At 37.1% G+C, this 24,960-nt stretch overlaps 1 protein-coding gene across 1 annotated transcript; it reads right to left on the reverse strand.

The window, feature by feature from the left end:
* LOC138100672 (solute carrier family 12 member 7-like) lies at window positions 1-24,686 on the reverse strand. Its single transcript, XM_068998553.1, has 11 exons — window positions 24,524-24,686; window positions 23,040-23,138; window positions 22,329-22,386; window positions 18,898-19,072; window positions 16,957-17,075; window positions 16,192-16,290; window positions 14,202-14,321; window positions 12,435-12,539; window positions 10,148-10,316; window positions 7,462-7,657; window positions 1-3,226 (listed from the first exon to the last, which is right to left on the reverse strand). The coding sequence occupies exons 1-11, from the start codon at window positions 24,603-24,605 to the stop codon at window positions 3,018-3,020; spliced, it is 1,431 nt and encodes a 476-aa protein (XP_068854654.1). The 5' UTR covers window positions 24,606-24,686; the 3' UTR covers window positions 1-3,017.
* Between the last annotated feature and the right edge of the window lie 274 nt (window positions 24,687-24,960).

Below are 24,960 nucleotides of genomic sequence, written 5' to 3' on the forward strand. Positions count from 1 at the left end.
TTTCCCCTTCTTTTTTGGACTGTTTCAACATCAGAACACATCGGGACCTTTTCCACAGAAGTGGAGGCCCTAGAGGAGGGGGCCCCACCCTGTCCCAGCTTTGAGGAGGAAGAGAGAGTCTACCTATGGAAGGACTCTGAAATTTTCCCAGGTTTTTTTCTCCACAGTAAGAGGTTTTACTATTTAGCATTATTATCCTCTCTGGTGTGTTTGTTAAATAAATAGTTTTTATCTCTTTCACTTTCTTCGAGGAAAATTAGTTTTTTCCTGAGCCTGGTGGGGGGAGGGGTGGTTGTAACCTGCCTTCTCTCAGAGGATATATTTCCAAATTTGTCCAAACTGGCACACAAGTAAAACTGGTTGTAGAGAAACACAGAATGCAGTTACGAAAGTTCTTAACTAGTTAGAAACTGATAAGAAGCCACAGCCCAAAGATAGTACTTTCAGATTTTTCACAGAACATCTTGTCAAGTCAAAGTTCCTACCTCCCTTTCCCTCTCATTCTTTGATAGCTGCATCTGTTTTAGCATCTGAGATCGCTGTTCCATCATAAGTGTCTTCTCATACGTGAACGCAGAAATATCATTTTCAAACTGCAAAATAAATTGGCATTAGAAACACCAGAAGAAAAGTACTACTTGGAAGAACAACATTTAGACAGTGTATCTCATACCTGTATTCATTCAGTGGTCCTGGATGTTTTCATGGCAATAGAGTAATCCTAAGCATATAATTTATCAATCACTTCTGTCCTCATTCTTAAAACTTAATCTTCGAACAGCAATTTCATACAGTGACCTATCCTACTGTAACAATACTATTGTTGTTTTATCTAAATTTTAGGTACTTGGAACAGACTTTCCACTATTCTGTTCCAACTAGGCTGCCGAAGTGAGAGTTGAAAGCAGTTATTTAAACTGGGCCTGCATTGCCTCCACCTAAGCATGTGTGTACACTTGTTTGCTTAAAAACTGTCCAGAGGCACAAATAACACATTATCCTTGCATCAGTGAGAAATGTCCATAAACAGAAGCCATTAGGAAAAAATTCTGAAATATATTCTCACATTGGCTCAAAACTAAAATGCAACACAAAAATCTACAGCAGTCACCTGTGTTGTCACTGACTTGTAAGGTATCTCTTATCCTCTGGAAGATTCCCAGAATTAAATATTACCCACAGCAGAAAAGAATAAATTGTATTTCTGTAGTGGTTTAACACTAGCCAGCAACCAAGGCTCATGCAGACTCTCACTCACTCCCTCACAAGTGGATTTGGGAGAGAATCAGAGGGATAAAAGCTAGAGAACTCATTAGTTGAGATAAAGACAGTTTAATAGGAAAAGCAAAAACTGTGCACACAAGCAAAGCAAAACAAGGAATTAATTCAATGCTTCCCATGGGCAGGTCCCCATCATGCATAATGGTTACTTGGGAAGACAAACTGCATCACTGCAAACATTCCCCCCTTCCTCCCTCTTCTCCCCACCTTATATATTGAGCATGATGTCATATGGTCTGGAATATCCCTTTAGTCAGTTTGGATCATCTGTCCCAACAGTGTCTCCTCCCAACCTCCCCTAACTTCCTTGTCAGTGTGGCAGTACAAAAAGAAGAAAAGATCTTGGCTCTGTGTAATCCCTGCTCAACAATAACAAAAACATCTCTATATTACCAACCCTGACATTTAATCAAGAACAAATCCAAAACACAGCCCCATACCAGCCACCATGAAAAAAATTAACTCTACCCCAGCTGAAACCAGCACAACTTTCTATACTGTCTTCTGCTCAAAATCCAACCAAGGCTGAGCCTTTTTATGGCACTCTGTGTTCATTCAACTGTACATGCCACAGCTTTTTAGACTTTCATATTTAGTAGTCTAAGCAAAGAATAGTAAATCTTTCACATGTAAATTTTTCCTAAGTAATTAAAACAATTCCTAAAATTGTTTTATGATTGATTAGCATGATAAATCTTTTTAATAAGTTCTGGTGATTCTAGAAACTAGTGGTGGTAGAAGTTTTGAACCAGTTTACTCATCTTCATCCCACTTCAGAATGAGCAGAAGTTTTGGTTGGTTTTTTTTTTCCATGCGCCTTACTTTGGGCATTATGCTAGTCACCTTTTAGTGCTGGAAATTACATCCTTAGTTTCCAAAAAAAGTGGACCTAGACAGAGTATAGCTTTAGTCCTTTCCTCTTAAACAGTTTATGACCCATATTTAGAAAAGGAAAAAAGTTACAAAATTCATTTTGTCACTACCTTGACTTGTGAAACTGTAGCTATACTGTCTTGCTGTTCAGTGCTGGCTGAGGCTGGTGATGCCAAAAACAACTCTCATTTGAGACTAGGAATTCCTTATTCCAGAGAGGTATTCTTCCAGCAGTTAGAGACATGGACAAGTTCATCCTGTCCCATACCATCTGTCATAGCTTATTAGATTAAGCACATTCAGCCTTCCATTTCACTGCTTGCTAAAAAGTCAAGCTTTTTCCTTCCTGAATGAACCAGCTCTATGGACTAGTCCTCATAAATAAAGTAAGAATTAACACATCAAACATCTCAAACTCTGCTTGACAAACCCATTAAACTCACCACCATGTACACTAGCATTGTAACACGGTAAGACAACGATGCTTATCTTCTTGTTCTCTGTGGGTCTGGAATCTTTCAATTTCTGTATTTGGGCTAATGTCTCTTTATTTGAAAAAAGCTAAATCTGTTTTCCCAAGTTTAGTCCCAGTATCACCTTAAAAATATTTAGTAACAAACCATTTCAACAACTTCCACTTGAGCATTCAGTCTAAGATGGTATAAGAACATCTGAAGATCCTTCTTCATTTGAATACTATTATCATCCATTTGAGCGACGGTGAAGATACGCATTTTACATTTTCTCCAAACCTACCAAAAAGATACATTATAACAGTTTGTAACACGGTGATTGCTACTACCATGCATAATTTGAACAACGTGAAGGAGTATTGAATTAGATATGCTTAGAACCATTCAGTGCTAGAAAACTAAATCCCAGCCATTTTCTGTTGTCCTTGCCTTGTGCTGTCGAAGGAGAAAAGGCAGCAACATCAGCATACCACCATCATGAACAATCCACCACACATCTGTATTTCCTTCAGTAAAACGTTCTTGATTTGTTGGAAATAAGTCAATGTTTTTAGCCACCAAAAGTGCTTGTTGAGCTGCAGTTGTTTCTCGTACAGTATCTGTAAGGGAAAACAAGACATTTAATCAAGAACTCCTAGTTTTCATTTACAGATTTTGCTTTTGTTTATAATTCAAAAGTTTCAACCCTCCCAGATTTTGCTGAGGCAAAAGAGGAATATCCTAGGTGTCTTGGCAAAAGACCTGGGTGTCTTGGTTCCAGCGGTTATTCTACACCACTTCATGCCATTGCTGGAAGCAAGGGGGAGTATTTTCCCAAGAGAAGGGGTTCCTTCTGGTCAAATAAACATGGTGCTGATTCCAAGGTGGAGGGAGTGGTTGGGTGGCACCAGTTCCAAGGCAAAGGGAGTGGTTGTGTGTCGGGGTCTCCTCCCCCCGCCATGTAGCCCTAAGGGGAGACACGGGGGTTCCCTGCCCCTGGTCAGCCTCGTTCCCCATTGGTTGGTTTGTGTTTCCTGCGCGGGCAAGGACCCTTGGTCCCGTGACTGTAACAGTTCCTCGGCAGAGCCCGGCCATGCGGCTGGGGAAATAAACATCTCTCTGAAACATCTATCAAGAATCTGTCTATATATATTTCTTTTCCACAGGACTCCTGGTTTGATATAGGCGTGTTACAGTATCCCCACTGTAACAGTTGTGGTGGCATGGCTGCAATCAGGTGGAGCTCCATGGTGAGCATTTTTGCATGTGCATCATTCTCTCTTTCGTATGCTTTTTGTTATTAACATTGTTGCTGTATCCAGTATCTTGTTCTTAACCTCTTATCTTTACCTTTTGTGCCTCCAATTCTCCTCTCCAACCAGCCACAGGGGAAGAGGAAAAGTGAGCGAGTGGCAGCATGGTTTGGAGTGTGTTAGTGGGAACACTTAACTGGGGAGTACTATTCCTAAACCACAGAAGTCTTTATTTGGTATCTGAGGTAAGGCACAATGGGTTGAGATAACAACAGACTGCCCAGAGCGGGTTGGAAACAAATTTGATCCAGGCATTTTTTATTTTAGGTATAGAGCCACTGGTCACAGTGTTGCATGGTCAGTTTATGTGGGAGTCTTACCTAAGCCTGTATATATTCCTGTGTGCACTCCTCATGATATTTTTCAGAGTAGCAAGAGGGATCAGGATTTCTTTGCTGATGTACCCTGGGATGTCAATTTATGACATGATAACGTCAAGGGTCATTTGGGATGTATCTTGAATGTTGCTCTCCGACTCTTAACCTTGAGCACTACCTTTGCATGTTTATTAATCATACACACTCTGTGGGGAGATCAGGGGAGGATGATTTTCCCCAGCTTTTCACCCCCTTTTCCTGGCCTTTTCCACGCCCTTCAGCCTGTTACATTTTGAGAATCTGAATTCTGTTTAGATGTTAAGGAAATAATATTTTTGGTGGTAAGCCTGCCATGTGTCCTCAGTCTACACCATGTTTAGAGTGAAGGAGTTTTCTAGGGACGTTATTCAGAGATCTGCCCCAAGGGTCATGAGTGACATGGAAGGTGGGAGAAAATGGGCCAGCTTTTGAAGGATTATTGTGCTCCAATGGTTTGGAACGTCACTCCTGAACAACTACAGGACCCTGGTAAAGTGACAGAATACTTGAAGGAAAAATGCTGCAGCAATTCCAGGGAGGTGTGAAGTTTTGCAGCGTGCTGGGCCCTGGCTACTATTTACTGTGCATTCCTTGATACTAGAAAGCAGTCTCAGGGGGAAGAGGAGGAAAGCAGACTGACAGGCACTGTAGCCACTCAAACTGCAGCTGAACCAGAGGAACAACCTGTGCCAGTAGCAGTTGCCCCTATATAGAAAAAGAAATCCAAGACAAAATCAGTTCACTTAGTGAGGTATGAAGAGGAAGGCAGGCCCTCACAAGAGGAGGAACAGGCAGGACCAGAGATAATCACCCAATCCCTATCTCCAGGTGAGCTGTGAGATCTGCAAAAAAAATTTCAGCCACCAGTTGGGTGAGCCCCTAGTGACTTAGCTGCTCTGATGCTGGGATATTGCTGCTGATGTGCAACTACATGGTAGTGAAGCCAAGCAACTGGGATCCCAGACTTGGGATGCCAGCACTGGCAAGGGGATTGGGAAGAAGACAGAAACGCAGCCTCTGGAGGCAACTGCTGTCAAGCATGAAGGAAAGGTATTTTCACAAGGATGACCTAGCACTGCGCCCAAGCAGGTGGACCACCATGGAGAAAGGTATCCAGTACCTGAGAGAATTAGCTGTGCTGAAGGTAATCCATAGGGATTCAAATAACAAACAGTCCCCTGTAGATCCAGATGAGGCTCATTGTACACAATCCACATGGCAGAAATTTGTACAGTGTATGCCATCATTGTATGCCAACTCATTGGCACTGATGTCAATGAAAGGAGAACAAACAGTGCTTCAGGCAGATATCTGACTCCAACAACATGAAGATCATCTGAAAAAGGGCTACTGGCATTATAACTGGATATTATAAAGGGATTCAAGCTTCTTCAGAAGTGATTGGCACTAAAGTACAGCTCCTCCTGGCATCCTGAATGCCAGTGCTGGACTAGATATTCAAAGGGAGAATCCTTTCCATACATCATGCCACTGACGTTACATGGAGTAAGTGGGTCACGCTGATCACACAGCAAGCTTGAAGAGGAAACCCCAATTACACAGGGATCTTGGAAGTCATCACAAACTAGTCCAAAGTTGAAAATTTCATACTAACATCAGAGGAGGAAAAGATGACACCTGCTGAGGAGGCCCCACCATATAATCAGCTACTGGAAAATGAAAGGTGTTATGTTCTCTTTACTGATAGTCCCTGTCATATTGTAGGAATACATGGAAAATGGAAAGCTGCTCCATGGAGTCCTATGTGCTGAGTCACAGAAGCTATTGAGGGACAAGGTGGATCAAATCAGGTTGTGGAGCTGAATGCCATCCAGCTGGCTTTAAGTAAATGCTCTGTAGCAGTGGCTAGAACTATAGAAAATGACCTACTGGCAGCACAGAGGCAAAGCCACCGGGTCTGCTGAATTGTGCTAAGACATCGCTGCCTGGGTAGAGAAGGTGGCTGTAAAAGCATGCTGTGTAGATGCATACACACCCCAAAGTCATGCTATCAAACAACATCGCAACAACAGACAAGTGCATTGGGCAGCCAAGAATGAAGTCTCTCAGGTGGATGTGGACTGGCAACATAGGCTGAATTATTTCTGGCTCAGTGGGCCCATGGTATCTTAGGTCATCAGGAAAGAGATGCAAGATACTGATGGGCCTGTGATTGAGAAGTGGACTTAACCACGGACAATAAGTATGGACTACTATAGATACACCAGTCGTGAGCTCCTGATGCAGCTTGCAACCAGCCCTCCTGCCCTGGAAGACACCTAGGACAGATAGAACCCACAGTCATGGACTAAATGAACTCAAGAGACATCTTGGAGGAATGGATATTGACTGTGGAAATGATACTTGTTCATGTGTATGTATACATATATATATTAGTTGGAAGGTGTAGGATCTGGGCATGACATAAATGGTATAGAATAAGGAGTGGATAATGTTTTGATTCTGGCCAGGACAGGGTTAATTTTTGCAACAGCCAGGAGGGGGCATCAGGTAATTACCCAGAGGTAATTCTATACCACCTCAGGTCATTGCCAGGGTAAGGGAGTCTCTTCCAAGGAGAAGGGGCTTCTTCTGGTTGAATAAGCATGGCACTGGTTCAAAGCCAGAAGGAATGGCTGGCTGGCATGGTTCTGAGCCAGAGGGAGTGGTTGGGGTGGCATGGCTGTGGTTGAGGCAAGCTCCACGGTGGACGTTTTTGCATGTGAATCACTCTCTCTTTTGTATACTTTTTGTTATTAGCGCTGTTGCTCTTACTGTTCATTTTCTTATATCATTGCTTTTTCCAGTAAATTGTTCTTATCTCAACCTGTGATCATTACCTTCTGTGCCTCCAATTTTTCTCTCCAACCCAGCACAAGGGGGGTGGGAAAGAGGAAGAGGGGCAAGCAAGCAGCAGTGTGATTTGGAAAGTCTCAGTGGGAGCACTGAATTGCTGAGTAGCATTCCTAAACCATGACACTGATTATAGTGACCAACCTGGTTAGAAGATGAAAAAGCAATGCCATGGTTGAAGAGGGCTGAGAAAACCCACTCCAGATGAAATCAGATATGGAGAAGTATTCAATTGTCCACCACATGTTCAGTAGCACATTTCCTCCACACAGCAACTACATTAGTTACACAGCTGAATTACAAATGCAAATGAGAAGGTCAATAAACACATACCAACAAAATGTTTCCACGAGAAACGATTTTCTGTCTGCTTCCACGACTGTGGCCATGCCATCAGGACCGTGTTGTGCTTCATCCCTCCTAGACCAGCTGACTGAATCAAATAGGATATTCCATCTCTAAAGTTAGGAGACACCACAATCTGGCAAAATCCTTTAGTCTTTTCTACTCCCATTAAGGCCTTAACATTCTGCAATAGGAAAATTACACACAGGGAAATACAAATCATCAACACTGATAATTAACACCAGACGGAATAACAGCATTAAATAATAGAAAAACTTTATCAACAATGTATAACCAACATGAAGAAATCACTAATTCCAAAAGAGTAAACATGATTCTATGAGAACTAGAGTCCAAATTGCTACCTCCCCAGAAGACACCACACAGTTTTTTCATTATTTTAATTATTCAGCCTTTTATTTCCAAAGAAGAATGAACAAGACATGAGTAAAAACACATAGATAAATAAAGCAACACTGCTTCAGGTAAAGTCAAAACCACTGTCTGACAAAACAACATATGGTTGGAATGATCAGTCCTTTCTTTTGGAATTGGAAGGGTTTGGAAGTGTGATGCCAAGTACTTAAGAAGAAGAGGCTGCCAAAGTTCCTTAAAAACCTTTGACATTAAGAGGCTGATTATTTATCAGCTCCCAAAATGGAAAAACAGATGTGCAGGAGACACTTGGAGGCACTGTCCAATAATGACAAGATAAACAGACCAGATTAAATACACCACACCCCTTTAATTTCAACATGGCTCTCCTCCATTTAAACACTGACAAACATGAAGACACATAACCAGGTAATTTAAAAGAAGCATTCAAACCAATATCAAGCTTGACTAGGGAACATGAGCTTTGGCATTTATTATTTTCTGATTAAATAACTTTGAACTCCTCCATCATTATCAGTGACTCGTGTGGAGATCAACATGTTTCAGAAGGAAGAACTAATATATCAATATTTTGAATTTTACAAAAACCAAAATCTGTCAAAAATCATCAGGAACAGATTGGATCACTGCCTCAGTGTGGCTTCACATCAGAAACTCCATTTAATAGAGAAAAAAGAGTCTTCAGAGAATTTGCTAGCAAAGCTAACCAGTATGTCTGTGCAAATATCTGTGAGGGTTTATCAGTGTAAATAGATGCTTTTTTTTTAAAGACAGACAGAAGAATCCCTTATTTCCTACAGGTCTCCTAGAAACACTTTCCAGTTTAAATTTTCCAGAATCAATGAGGCCTCCAGATGCTAGAACTTTTACAATTCATCTTCATTTCCATTTTAAAAGCAGTAGTTTCCTGAATCTTAACACCAGGTCTGACTTGCTAGAGAACTCATGGATTAGGCCTTCCTTAAACTCATTAATTTTCCACCTCTCAGAAAAATAGCTAAGTTAGGCCATCTACAGATAACATTTCAAATTCTTGTGGGTAAACAATTTCTGTTTAAAGGGTTTTTTCTGTTTTACTTCATAGGCCTGATTTTGTATTCTTCATCTTGTTTTCTACTCACACCTGATGATAGCAACAGCTTAGTAACAACTACTTTTACAATATAGCATTGCTAGACTTTTCAACTTGTTTTCAAGTTAAATGGTCTCTTAGAACTTTTTCATGTGATGTCAAATAGGTCATCTGTCTTTTTACTTTGTTATTTTAAAACCCACTATGGATAAACCTGAATACCAAGAGAAAAAAAAAGAAAACTGGGAGGAAATGGGCAGTTGGCTATGTTAGCTAGTCCATTTCAAGATTTTAAATGCCCATCTATTTAAGAGATACCATGTCTGAAAAAATCACAGGTGTTTTTACACAGCTTTGAAGACTATTTGGATCAAAATGGTAGACATATCAACTGGTACTCTTTCGAACCACACTGCAGAAATTAACCAATTTGGAAGATACAATGGCAATCAAAACCTACTTTTGGACATTTCAATACAATACAGGAAACATGGTACTTTCTCCAAATGTTTCCCCACTCTAAAAAGATAGGAGTAGGCGAGTTTGCATAGGCCAGTAAATAAAATTATTATTACTAAAGAAACATTGAAATTCAATTCAATTGTGTTTGTAAGCACAGTTGGATATAATTTTAAATTCTATGACAACTTACTATTTTTTCCTACCCATCCTACTTCTTCTGGAGATATGGGATAGATAGAAAGATAAAACAAAGGATCTCAAGAAGGATCTTGTTCACAGTATTCTGGCAAAGTCTGTGCCTAATCCTAATTCTCTTATGTATTGCTAGAAGACTGTAGAAAATCACATCATGAGGATGATATTATGCCAAGCATTTGCATTTATTAGTTAAACATTAATTTTTTTGTTAAATATATTCTGTTTTCTTTATAAGGTAATTTGTTAAAACTTGAGTAGTTTGTTTTTTATTTAATGTAATTTGATTGTAGGCTCTCAATATTAAAGAAAAAGCTAGGAAGTATCAGTATTGCCTCATCCTACTGGAAAATTTTATAAAACATTTTGCTACATACACCAATCCATTCTTTTTTTACAATCATTGATTGCGCTGATAGCAAAAATAGATGTTTTATTCAATATTTTACAACAGTCTGTTCTAATTCAATGTGTGAGTTACCCAGATCCAGATTCAACATTTAAATACTAAGGTAAATTACAAGTATTTGCAAGCTCTCTTTTACATACCTCTTCAGCTTTCTGAGTTTCTGTACATTTATCTAAGTAGATTCCCTGAAGCACAGAACCCACAATAGTCAGTCCTTTACCAGCCTTCAACTGAGAAGTAAAAGAAAGCAATCTTGGGTGTTTCACTAACTGCTCATTATCCAAGTTTAACAAGACCAAAAGTTGAGGTCTGCCAAACAAAGGAAAAAAAAAAGTTAAGTGCACACACACACATTCATCAGGAAGAACTGGAAAATTAAAATTAACAATTAATAAAATGCAGATTAATTGCTTAATTCAATGGAAAACAGTCAACTACTAAGTAGGTAAGCCATAATTTGCAATAGCAACAACAGTTCAGGTACAGAATAACTACATAAGCCACCATAACGTCATTTTGAAAAGCTCTCTTAAAGACCAGCTTTACATAGAAAATTATAAAATCACAGTTATTTTACCCTTCCAATGTCATCTGGTGCAACCTGCTGCTTGAAATGACTAAACACTGAATGCACACCACATTGTTTACTGCTCCAATCAGTTGGATTTGGAAAACCTCTAGAAACAGACATATCTCCTCCGGATCACCTATTCAATGCTTAATTATTTTATCATGTTCTCTCACTCTTCTACCCTAATCTGTTGTAGGGAATCTGACTCCATCTTCTTAGTAACCTTCTTTTAGGTTTTAAATATTTATAAGTCAGTTATAACATCTTTTACGCTCCTCTTCAGCCTCCTCCAAGCAGAATAAGCATAGCTCCCCTCAGCCTCTCCCCAGAGGAAATATGCTCTTGTGCTCCAACCATGATCTGTGGTTGTATCTACTGGAGTTTATGTCATTCCTACACCACAGCACCTAAACATGGAAGAAATATTCTAAATGTATTCTAATGAGTGCTCCCAGTATATTTACTTCTCAATGGACTATCTATCCTGCTGCCAATGCTGTCCAGCGTGTCATTGCCAAGACATGCTGCTGGATTTCTATCTACTGGGAACCACAGGTCCTTTTTACTAGAGCAGCTTCTCAGTCTTGTATCACTGCTCTGAATATGCCTGTGCCGGGTACTGAACTTGCAGTTATCCTTCTGGATTTTCATGATGTTCTTAACGACCCATTCCTCTACCTGCGTAGATCCATCCAAAAGGACAGTCAACCCCTTAATCACACCAAAAGTACTTGAAGTTCAGTTTCAACTGCATACTAGATGAGAATGCATTCTATTTCCTTTAATCAATATTCAATCTACTTATTTTTCCCAAACCAACATTTATACATTTCCAATTGCTACGAATTCAAAAGACTGATGAAGAGTTGGATCATACTTCCTACCTCAAGACTAGCACAGTTTAAGTTGTAACAAGATGGTTCGGTTCTAGCAATTACATTGACACAATAGAAAGGTAAGTCATTTGGAACTGAAGCAGTCAAATATTTAACAGGATTGTCAACACTACATTACATTGGTGTCTCTGAGATGCCAAGTTCATCAGTCACAGGACAAATGGTAAAACAATGCCACTATACTGATGGACAACAGAACATTGCATGTGCATGCACTCTGTGATACTATCACTGAGCAGTGACAAGAATTAAAGTATCACATTACATTCATCAGAAATTACAATGTGCAAATGTCTTTCGTTTTTAAATGTTAAGTAATTTTTTATGTTGGCTTTGAGGAGAATTGAGTTTAACAAGTAAAAAAAATATATTGCAAAAATAGTAGTGAACATCTAACGCCATTACAGTAAAACGTGAGATTTTATTTTAATGGTATCTAAGCAATTTAGAAAGTGCTACTATTGAATGAAGCTATATAAAAAGTATACCACAAAAATGAATTTAAACAAATAAAGGGTCCTCTGTAGATTTGTACAATGTATTTCAGAGGGAACATATACAGAAGCAAAAAAAAAAAAAATTGCACCTATGGAAGTACAGTGTTTCTTCTGTAGAGACAGTGAGATTCAAAGATAACGCTTTGTTTGAGTATGAAAAGTCTATAAATAATCAAACATTTCAAATCTTCTGCACTTTTGCAAACCATGTCAACACCATATGGATTTAAGTTCTAGTTAGTTTGCCCATACTTCTAGCAAAGTTGATTAGATGCTGACCACAAGTCACATTCCATTTCAGTAAAATAGTAGTATTGCAATGACATCATTGCCATGCCCAAGTTAAAACATTATTTTAATGGTGAATTTCACTCTGTCTTTACTTCACTGCTTTACTAGAAGTATTCCCAATATATTTACATATTTCAAGAATTATGCGATCCTGAAAAACATAGGACTCTACCTCCAGTTCTTGGTGTGAGGAGGACCGTCTTCAACACGAAGCAAAGCATAGCGAGCTGCATTCAGAGACAATCCTCGGATTCCATCACCCCATTCTTTTTCCGCTCTTCAGGATACAAAAGAGATTCAGTTAACAGGGTCCCACTTATTTATACAAATCAAATACTTTTTCTCATGTGGAGGATAATGGATGTAAAAAATGATCCTTTTTTTTTTGCATGAATGCATGAAAAAACCTTGTCTTGCAGATTTAAATCAAGACTGAAGACTAACCAAGGTGAAGCAGTTTCAGGTCCTTTCAAGGTAATTTTTTCTGTGTTTATAAATATTTACTATGGTCTAGTTTATTCATACTTCAAAAGCATTTTTGTAATGGTGAGAGCTACTTAAGTTGCCTTTTAGCACTAGAATGAATAAGTGAAGGATAGTTAAAAGGAATTATTTTAAAGCAGCAAAATTAGTAAGTGAAACTTGACTTCACATGGATTAGTAACCTATCTTGCCGTCAGCACCACCACTACAGCCTTCTCCACTTTCTTTCCTTCCCAGCTTCTCTCCCAGAAAGTCTGAAGCTCCATCTATTCTCCTGACCACTTTCAATCTCCCTACATTTTCCAGTCCTTTTAATTCCAATATTAGAATATTGGTGATTGAAAGTGGTCAGAAGAATGGATTCTACAATGGCAAGGGGTCCATCTCCCTTGCCCACCCTCCCTCCAATTTTCCCTCATGAATTCTCTCTGAACTTTGCTACCTCTAGCAAAGCATCTCCTTCAACAAGGTAGATGTCCTGGTATGTGCCAACATTTGTAGAACCTATATACGAGTTTGGAATTACACATAATTTTATGTATGCGCCTATATACATACAGGCAAGCAGAACTGCTACCATCTAATCTGACTTCCTCACTAAAATTGGGAAATCAATTTCCTTATCATTACTGCAGTAAATTGAGATGTTAAAATCCAGGAAAGCAACTAATCTGGAAATGGAGATATTAAAAGATGGAGAATCCACAGGGTGGAGCAGTTTATACCGGCTGATCCACTTAAGAGCTGTGCTTAATCACTCATCAAAACAAGTGGCCTAGCTTCAATTTCCTGCTCCAAGATCTTACTATTTTCTTTCAGCATAAGGTATCTTTCCTTAGAAAGGGATAGCATGCACATTTACTGATCATAATTTCCTGTAGTGTTTGTATATGTTGTTTAGTTGGGGAGTTTTTTTGTGTTGTTTGCTGGTTTAGTTTTTTGAAGTTTTTTTTATGAACACAGCATGCTCTTTAAGACTCATCGTTGCTCAGCATGTCCTACAGGTATCTCTTGACAAATGCATACAGTGCAAAGTATGTTGCAATTTAAAGATTAATTCTAGAAAGTAATCAAGTCCACACACCAAAAAAAAGTAGAGTTTGAGCTTCTTCACAAGGTAATAATAATTTACAGTTCTGTAATAGTTGCTGCTTGATATTGAGAGGTAATGTTCATGAAGTGCCAAAAGTTTACACCATCATCTCTGCTCCAATGAGAGTTTCCCAGACTTATTGGTTCTTATTTCTATCAGTTCTGGCCGTTGAAAAGTTTGGAACAGAGCTTCCAGAGAAATTCAAATCTGAAAACTTACAAGCCTTAACAGAGATAGGATCTTACCTTGTTTCAAAGAATATTCTGAACTTTATTACTTCAGTTGTATCTCTTTCATATAAAACAGCTTTTTGCTGAGTGGTAAAGATATTAAATATAGAATAAATAAGATATATGGTCTTACCCTCTATATTCTATGTATTTGTATATACATCCTGCGATTAGCATGGCAATCAAAGCATAGTACCAAGAGCAAATGAACATCAAGGCAAGACATAAACTCATCCCCAGGAATGAAAGAGTCCTAAAAGAAACCATTTTTTTCCATTTTTTTAAATAGGCATGCAAATGTTCTACAAAAATAATTTCTTATATAACTTCCAGAAAGGCCTTTCTTCCTTCAAAGGCTATTTTTTAGCTACTATAAAAGCAAAAATACATTGTCCCAATTTGAGCTTATAAGAAAAAACTGCATTCCGAACCTTTGTGTGACATAAATAATACATCTGAATTAGATATAATAATAGATTTATTACATTTGTCAGTGTTGAAACTTTATCAATACCTCCAAGTAAGGTCTGTTTCAAAACATATTATCACTTATTACTGTTGATTTGAATTTATGCTAAAAAAATTCTAACAGTAATAAACAACTTTGTTACTTCCACCAAAATAGTTGATTAGTTTAAATTCAATTTGACTCATCAATTCTATTCCTCACTTCTGTTGTGGTCTGTCTCTCCAGCAATAACACAAGTCAGTAGAATACAGAAAACAGTCTTCTAAAAGTTATAAAGAAAGAATGACTAAGCTGAAAAAATTACAGAAGTATTGCCAGACTTAAGTCTGTATGCCTGGTTTGCCCACACTTATTATCAAGTATAGATGTAAATAATTTCAAAATGGACAGTTTTGTGTATACTTTTAGTCACATACAACCTCCCAAATTCATTTTCACCCAATTTCCAAATTAGAGTTAGCTTTGACTATATCGACAGAGTGTCAATAGACCCAAGTTTGGTTTGGTACCTTTAGTTTGCTTCTTTAGTACATTGAGTTAAATTTTAAACTAAGGGAATGCTTTCTACCAGTTCTGAGCACAGCAGTCTTGTAGTTAGTCTAAATAAATAATAGCCGCTCTTTTATGTCTGAATTAACCTAAGACTCTACTTTCGCTCAAAAAACAAAATGCCATCCCAATTGCAGCTGAACATTCCAACACCTGCTTTGGCTAGAAGTAGTCACACAGTGAATCAGCTGCCTCACGGATGTCTCTGAGAAAAATATAAAAATGAATTGTTGCCAAATGCATGTATCTGGAGGGTTAGGTGTCAAACTAGTATGTAACTACGGAGCAGATTCAACAAGTTTTTTCAAAGCTAAAACTGCAACATTCCATTTTCACTCAACTCTTTGAAAGGAAAAATCATAAGCAGCTCTTACATCCTAAAATCACAGCAGCTTATCTACTAAATGCTCTAGTATTTAAGGTTATATTAGCAGTAAAATTTCTCAATAGAATTACTTTAAATTAAATTATGTACTTTTAACATACAGTTAAAAAAAAAAATAAAGCAGTTTCCCAATCTTAGTTTGAAATGTTTAAACTCTTAACATAATTAAAAAAGACTAGACAAAAACCCCACACTTTCACCTTTTGTGTTATTGATCTTTACTCACTTTTTAAAAGGTTGACTTCAGTTACCAAATGCTATGTCCAAAGCATATTTTAAAACCAGTCATCACATAATCAATGAGCCAACTGATGTATATTGAAAGAGATTTTTTTTCTGTAGAAGTTTTGGGTTTGTATATTTTTTTGCACAACCAAAATCAAAATTGTCCTAACCTTCCTGAACACTTTTACCAGTTCTCCTTAAGTATATACACAATTCAGATTTTATGGTTTTTCATCCCCATTTTCACACAGAAGATCTCTTGGCTTATAAGCAGAATAAAATGTCATCCTGTAACCCCTTTCCAAACCAGCTACACTGATCATGAAAACATGTGGCTAATGTTATTACTATGGTGCTATTCCAAACACATGAAAAAAAATTATGCTCTAACTCATTTAGGTCAGAAAGGAGATTTTGTTTTATTATTGCAATAAAATCAACAATTTAGGGTGTATAGTTAGTTTTAACCCTTTTGAATGAAGAAATATTCCCTACCAGTGGTAATACTTGAAACGAGGTCTCCAGTTGGGAGTTCGCAAAAGTGTCTGAACTGCGCAAGCCAGATTTACAAACATATAGCACATAAGGAAAAACCTGTTAAGAAAGGAAGAGCATTTTCTAATAAGAAATGTACTAGACAAATGTGCTTTAAAATGTAAACAGAATCCAAAAAAGGGAAGAAATGGATCCATTTTCCTGTGCACTGTGTTTACAGTGGCCAAGAGAACACAAGACATACATTAAGATTACTTATAGAATATTAGGCCTCAAAATATGGTATCACATGTATTTTGGAAACAAATGCAGCAAATAACTGACAATCATGGTGTATCATTTTTGGCTGGGACAGAGTTGATTTTCTCTTTCTATAGTAGCTCAGATGGTATCATGTTCTGGACAATGTCAATAAAATAAAATTCTATTCATATTCTAAAATGTTGAATTGTTTTTTCTGTCTCTGTTAGATGCACTTTACTTAAATAGCAGTAATTGTTATTTGAAAATCCAAGTTTTTTTAAAAGTGGAACATACTTTTATTAGCATTCAAGACCTCTGTCATGGAAAAAATTTTTTGGGCCTAGAAATCAGTTCAACCAAAACATTTTGTTGTTTTATATTATCTGTGGGATCAAATAGAAATACAATTTGCTAGAAAACAAAGTCTAACGTATTATTTCAAAAAGAAAAATAATTACCTACTTAATTTAAAAATAAAATACTATTTAACTTAAGAACACAAAACACCACACTCATACTTACATTGAAAGAATTGGTGCTACACTGTCCAATGAGGCTATCAAAATTCCTATTTCACAAATACCAGCAGTGAGGAGCAGAGCCCAAGTTGGTTCTCCATTTGCTTTTCCATGACCAAATATCTATTTCAATTCAAGATTAGGGAAAGCTGTTCATTATACAATTATGAGCCATGGTACAAATCATGAACTAACTTACTTAGTTCTAACTGGAACTAAAAGTAGACATTGGTTACAAAGGAAAATGATGCAATCTATACTGTGAAAAATCAAAACTAAAATTGCAGAACACATATTTCCAATATTAAATATGCTTACTAATGTAAGCAATGACTACATAACATTAAAGTACTATTGCAGCTGTTGTTGAAATATTCTTAAATAAATTAAAAACCATATGGATAAGAAATTTATGCCCAGTAAAAAGTTAATACAGTATTTTTTGTAACACAGAAATGAGGTGTCAATTCAGTCCTTATCAACATAATAACATAAGGAGGACTTGGATAAGACTATGATCCTGCACAGAGCCCTACCCAAAACCATTTTGCATGTGGCAATTTCCTTTGTGGAGAATTCTATCCAGCTATACTGGTGACAGATAGCAAAATGCTTTGCCTGAAGTTCCAGTGGTATTTATTCTCTTCTGTATTTCTCCATTCAATTACAGAAATTAAGTCCTTATTCATTCTCCATACTGTCTTCTGTAGCTTCCTGTCCTCCATCAATTTTCCTACCATTATATTAAAATCCCCCTTTTTTCTACTCATGTTTCAAGTATTTTGGTTTTTTTTCCTCAAATATGTCATACTCTTGCTTCTATAATAATCTCCTTTCATTTCCTTGATTGTCCATGCAGTAGCCATATCACTCCAAAACTGCAAGTGCATCCTCAAGTGTCAAATCCCTCTTTAAATATACTGCTTCTCTTCAATTCCCTTTCTCTCACTTCCCAAACCACAAATCTTTTCCTTTTGATTCTTCACTCCTTTCAAGTCTAACTCTGAAGACATGTAATTATAATGTCACCCTCTCTGTACCAAATTTTTTCTTCAGGCAAAAGTAAATTTTTCTTGTTTCTCTTTCTCTATACTACCCAGCACTTACAACTTATTGCATTATAACCCCTTTGTGTTGACAAATCGAACTCCACCACTACTCAGTCCCTCCACCCTAGCATACTTAGTGTATTTACTTCCCATTACAGATACTGATACTCTTGCAAGTCTTGAGGTAAGCTTTCAAACTCCAAACTTCACCATAGAGATCACAGCTTTACTCTCCAGACACTATTATCTTTCCGAGCCTTATTTACTAATTTTTAATTCAAGTGTTGTTGTTTAGGTTTTGCAGAAGCAGCCAGCAAGAATTCTCTCATCATCTTCTGTTTGCCAGCTCCCTTACTTTGAGAAAAATCTGATTTATTTCTTCTTAAAACATGCACAGAGGTGTTGGAACAAATCTTCATGTTTGGAGTAGTGGGATAGAATTCTACTGTTATATCTTTGCTGACTTCGTTTACCTTACAAAAATGAATAAAAAGTAGGTTTATATCTCCATAATATGAGAAGTATTATGCATTTCCATAGTGAGATTAAATAACTGTTCACAAATACAAGCAGTAAACACAGCGTGGAGTCTAGAATTTCAGTTATTAGTTGCTTCTTAGTTCATTTATTTCCATTTATAGAATACTATATTCTCAGTTTGGAACCACTAACTTTCATGTGTAAGAACAAACATAATTAAATTGCACTGCACAAAAGTACTGAAGCTCAAACTTTGTCCTACAATAGCCTGATCTATTATTCTACACAAATAGAACTGAGTTCCAAATCTTTTCTTCACATTCTACAGGAACAGCAGAAATAATGCCTCATATTTTTTTGTCAAAATAGAAGTCACATTGGAAGTACTGTAACAACAAGAACAAAAGAAATCTCACTTGAATAAACGGTACAATGCCATCTCTTGCAATGGCCTGCAACAGCCGGGGTGCACCAGTGAGACTCTGGAGACCAGCGCCACATGTTGAAAAGAATGAACCAATCACAATAACCCATGGAGAAGGCCAGGCCAGTGTACCAACCACCAGATTTCCATTAACTGCTTCTCCAAACCTTAGGAAAGAACAGGGGAAACAAAAATAATTAAAACAAAACAAAAAAGAATCAGTAAGCATTAAAATAACTTTTAATATAGTTTCAACACCCACATTTCAATGTTTTTGGACAACAGCACTTTTTAACAATAAACACTATGTTACAGTACACACTATAGGATTTCCCAACCAAGCAATCTCTCTTTACCGTGCTGTTTTAAAGACAGTAAAATTGCTTCACATTAAGTGCTGCCTCTAAGCAGTTATGTAGCAATTACCAAATATCTTGGCAAACTTTTCAGAATTAACAGCAATAGCAGGAGTATGTACATATGTATCTTACAGATTCTTGTGACAGCTAGGAACTAGATGGCAGAAATCTGTTCCACTAGTAATACAAGTATACCCTGGGGCATAAGCAGGAGATTCACAAAAAGTATTAGCCCTTCCTTTTAAAAGTGTGACACTGACAGACAACAAGTAAACAGAGAAATTACTAGACACAACGATTTTGAGTTTTCCACATCTTCTGGCTGTTTTGCTACCTGATGCAATTTTTAATTTACTACAGCAAACAAGTGGGTAGAAGTCAGGAAGAGGTGCTTTCATCACAGTCCTGAGTGTCCCATCCAATACTACCGCCACTATTTTTTTTGATACTTAACTTAATGTTAATTTAGGCATGACTTGAATAAACTACAAAAATGTTATTCCTTGCTCACCCCTCCTTCGAATTGACAGTTTTGTTTTAAAAGCAAGTAAGGTTCTTGTAGTTCAATCTTACTGTTGTTAGTAAGCAGCCAAAATTTATTTTAAGGCTATCTCTACCGTATATATATATATATATATATCTCACTATTATGTTTTTCCAATGAGTTCAGGTTTTCCAAAATAAAAGGAAAAGTCTACAGAAATGAAAAAAGATAAAAACTAAGAAAAATTAAGTGCTTTTTATCTTTTCAGACCTGCTATTAAAATAGGGTCAAGAAACACAGCAATAAAGTGAATAAAATAAGTCAGTGTTCAAATTCTTGCTTATGCCCAAGTTTGGATGCATGACTACATATATTTTCAGCAGAGGGGAAACGAAAATGTAAATCACACTCCTCAAAATTATAGGACAAAACCCATAGTGTGCTTCTATATCAAGATTTATATAACTACACATTTATTCTTTGTTCAAATTCTAATGCCTGTTTTTTTAACTAAACACAGGATAGGAATAACTTGAAGAGATGTAAGAAACAGAAAAATGTACAACCTACTTTTTTCCCATTGCAGACATAACAATCATAATGAAAAAAGCCTCAAAACCCAGTTTTTAAACCAGACTAAAAATCCATACACTTTACTATTCTGATGGATTTCAGCCACATAAAAACTGGCAGCAATGTAAATGAAAGTTCATGGATTCAAGGCTCTTGCTGCTATGCAACCTGCTCTAATGATAGATAACAGCTTGGAAAATTCCCTTCCCCTCTGCCCTGTAAATTTAAAAAATGTGAGTTTATAGATATTAGCTCTGCATTAATTTCTTATTTCAGAATTCATTTACTATTTCCTAGGCAGTTTGATTTGACTTTTATATTTACTTTGAAGAAACAATTACCAGGTATTTTCACTGATGCGGCAATATAATTTTAAAGTGAAAATCACAGAATCAAAGAACGAGTAAGGTTGGAAGGGACCACAGTGGGTCACCTGATCCAACCTCTCTGCTCAAGCAGAGTTATGCCAGAGCACATTGCATGGGATTGCATCCAGATAGTTCTGTAATATCTCCAATGAGGGAGACTCCACAAGCTCTCTGGACAATCTGTTTCAGTGCTCAGTCACCCGCACAGTAAAGAAGTTCATCCTTGTATTCACGTGGAACTTCCTGTGCATCAGTTTCTGCCCATTGCTTCTTGTCCTGTTGGCTGGCATCACTGACAAGAGCCCAGGTCCATCTTCTTGGCACCCCTCCTTTACTTACTTAAATACATTGATGAGGTCCCCTCTCAGTTGTGTCTTCGTAAGGCTGAACAGGCCCAGTTCCCTCAGCCTTTCCTCGTAAGAGAGATGCTCCAATTCCTTTATCATCTTCATAGCCCTCCACTGGACCTCCAGGGACTCCATGTCTCTCATGTACTGAGGAGCCCAGAAATGGACACAGCAATCCAAATACTGCCTCACCAGGGCTGAGTAGAGGGGCAGGATCACCTCCCTCGACCTGCTGGCAATGCTCTTCCTCCTAGTGCAACCCAGGATTACACTGGTCTTCTTGGCCACAAGGGCATACTACTGGTCCAGTATAGAACCCTGGGGGACACAGGCCTCCAACTAGACTCTGCCACTGACCATGACCCTCTGGGATTTGCCAGTCAGCCACTTCTCAATCCACCTTACTCTCCACACTTCTTGAGTTTACCTATGAGGATGCTGTGAGAAACAATGTCAAAAGCCTTTCATGGAAGAAACCTGCTGCTTCTTGTATTAGTTTGATTAGAAACCAGCTTTTAACTTCCGGTTTTCCTTCTAGACTAATGAAATAAGTAGTCTCAGCATCAACTTCACCACCTTTTAAACAATACCCCACTGCCACAACCAAAAGCAAACCTGGGCCTCAGTAGAAAAGAGAACCAGACACCAGCAAGAAAACAAATGTGAAACCTGACAAAAATTTCATCTTAACCAACTTCTCCTAATGGAGAAATTGATAAAAATCTGGAGATTTTCGTCATGCTCATATCCATCACATTTATTCCCTTCATCCTTCATATTATGCCTTAAATTTGTCAGGCAATTACATGCTTGAAAATCAAGATGACTCCTGATGTACAACTGAGATTTTAAAACAAAAAATAGTCATATGTCTAGAGGAAATCATGATGGTGCACTGCAGTCTTATAAAGTCCCCTTGTCACATAACTCCCAAATTTTTTAATTGGTCTTCAAAAGCCTATTACTTCTCCCAAAGTAATATCCCCTTATCCCCATGCATCAGTTCTGCAAATACTAATTATGAGTTTCTTTGTCAAGGACACTTTATTAGGCTGGTTCAACTTCAAACATTTATCTTAGGTTCTGCTTCTGCTTCTTGAAGGCATACAGTCTGGTAACCTGACCAGTTTTTGCAGCCATCTCAGTTTAACAGACAAGCTTTCCCTCCAGTTTTAACCTAAGCAAAATAAATATATACCATATGCATATTTCACAGAAGAGCCATTAATAAGTCCTATTAATGTAACTTATGATTATACTCCCTGTAATATTAGAAGTTGAATACGACTTACTTATCTCTTAATATCACACCTTCTATACAGGCACCAAACAACACTATACAGGAGAGATCTGTTACTGAGACTGAAGGAAGATTACTCTCTAAAAAAATCACATAGAAAAAACCCCACCACTTTTCACCTAGGTATGAAATGAAAACATCCACAACAATGAAAGTATGTGTGTGCATTTCCTGGTTGCTTTTTGTTTGTTTTTTTTCGTTCTTCCATGCTACAATTTTTTAGTTTATGTTCTTCATGACTGTATTCGACTCATAGCGATTTGTGAAGTATTGGAAGTAGCCAGTTCATATATCATGCAACAGAACAGGTATTTTCTCATACAAATAAGCAAGTACTTGTGTACATTAGGTTTTTGAAGGACCGACAATTTCAATTGCTGGTTGTTTGGTTTAAGATCTGGTTATACTGAGTATAACAACCACCTGCCAACTGAAACATAATGCTAAAAACTGTTGGATCGCTTGACTAAAACCATCAATTATATATTGGAATTTGAAGCACTAGTAGAATATAGAATACATATATTTGTTAATAAATTTTGACATATTTTAATAATATTTATAAATAATACTGATATTTTAGACAAATATAAAATATTTCTTTTCAGTTTAGATTTCATTCATTTTATACTCAGGGAACTCTAACGACTTTCCGGTAAAAATTCTGTTACACCTACAAAATGTAGACTAGAAAAAAGGATACAAATAAAAGATGTAGTTGAAATAGCCAAAATCGTTCCAGTAGGAATAGATTTCTGAGCATCCTTTAGATCTCCAGATCTGTTTGAACCTGCCATAATACCTTAAAAAGAGACAAAATTTATGTCATAAAAACAATTAGCAATAACTCCCTGTTACTAACTAATAGAATATGAACATCTAATTTTAAGCCAAATTTAACTCAGGGATTACCAATGGAGCAGGCTACAAAAGTATAATATAATCCTTCACAAATAGTCAATTTATAGCTTCATTTTATTCAGAAATCTGTGTTACTACCCACTTGAATAAGCAAATCCTATAAAGGTTAGTAAAAAGACAGATTAAAAAAAAATATTTTTCAAGCATAACCTCAGAATAATTCTTGAAATGAAGGAGTAGCAAAATACTGGGGATGGATGTTATAAATTAATAGGGATTTAGCAATTTTAGCCAGTGTGACCTAAGGCACTGACTTTCTACTAAACAGACCATCAAAATAGCATATGCAAGCAAATCAATAAACTAACAAAAAAAAGCTTAGAAGCAAAAAAGAAAAGAGCAGGCAAGAAAAAGAATGGTTAGAAAAATCACATGTACACATGTATGTGAATCTAAAAAGAGAACAGAAGTACTTTGTAGAACATACTGTCATAGGAGGGAAAGAAACCCATACAATAACTATTTCTGCCATCTCTCCTAGAACTGACCTGACCACTGGAAGCAAAAACATAGAAGCTAATGTCAAGATGCTCCAGTGCAAAAACACTGTCAAACTCCATGGAATGAAACATTAACCATGGGTTCAGATATGATGAAATGTTGGTAAGCATCTGAAGTAAAGAAATGGGAGCAGTGGGGTTCAAACAATGAATACAAAGGGACACTTCCACTTGATAATACTAGCAAACAGTGCTGCAGCTTCTTATTGGAGTTCTGTTCTGTTACTTGATATTACTTCAGCTGGGACTTGAGAAGAAAAACATGTCTGGCTGTTTCAGTCAAGCGTGAGCTGAGGAAAATGAAATACAACTAGTTTAAGCTTGACAAAAAAGTCTACACAGTTAGTGTAGCAAAAAAATATTGGACATTTAAACAAAGCCCAGGCAGTTAACCAGGCAGCTTGAATACCTGCAGAATCATTTGAATATTAAACTGTTCTCATGCCTTTGAAGATTAAAGTATTATAAAGGTATGCATCTTATTTTGAATAAGCATTTAGTAACCCATAAGGATTTTGCCTTCTTTTCAGACATAGAAATGGCCCTTAAACAGATTTCCTGTTTAAGTCCTATAACCTCCAAAAGTCATCAGCCATGACCCATGTCTCCCTAGCACCAGAAGGTTTTAGGTATATAAACTTGGACACAGAAACTAGCAACAGAATGAGTCACCAATAAGATTGGTGAAAATGAAAAATTTTCACATGAAATTTTTTTTTCCAGGTATAAGTACACATTCTCAGGCAAGAAAAATAATTGTATCTACCTGTCACAGATGGGAAATAAATCCCTACAAGCATTGTGAAGTAGGTCATGATGTCTGTAAAAACATAAGGAAGTCCACCCATTTTTGACTCTTCTGATCCAGCAACTGATGGCTGATCTTTTTTCTCAACTATTGATCCTTTTTCTGAATAGGCACTCCAGAGATTATCTACAAGGTCGAGGAAAAAACAAAAATCAGTGTCATCTCTCTGTTTCAGGATATCGACTAGTGAGAATGCAATAATCCTAGGAATCAGATGCCTTTTTCTTACACAAAAATCATTACATTTCCCAGTATGATTAATACCAATAGTAACTGGTGGGCATTCCAGTCCATGCCAGTAAAAATGCAGTAGTGTGAGATGCGTCCTGCAAAATTTTCTCCTCCTTTAAAGGAAAATATAGAATTAAATTCTAATATATTTGTAGAACATACAT

Source organism: Aphelocoma coerulescens, unplaced genomic scaffold (genome assembly GCF_041296385.1).
Source record: "Aphelocoma coerulescens isolate FSJ_1873_10779 unplaced genomic scaffold, UR_Acoe_1.0 HiC_scaffold_128, whole genome shotgun sequence".
Taxonomy (NCBI): domain Eukaryota; kingdom Metazoa; phylum Chordata; class Aves; order Passeriformes; family Corvidae; genus Aphelocoma; species Aphelocoma coerulescens.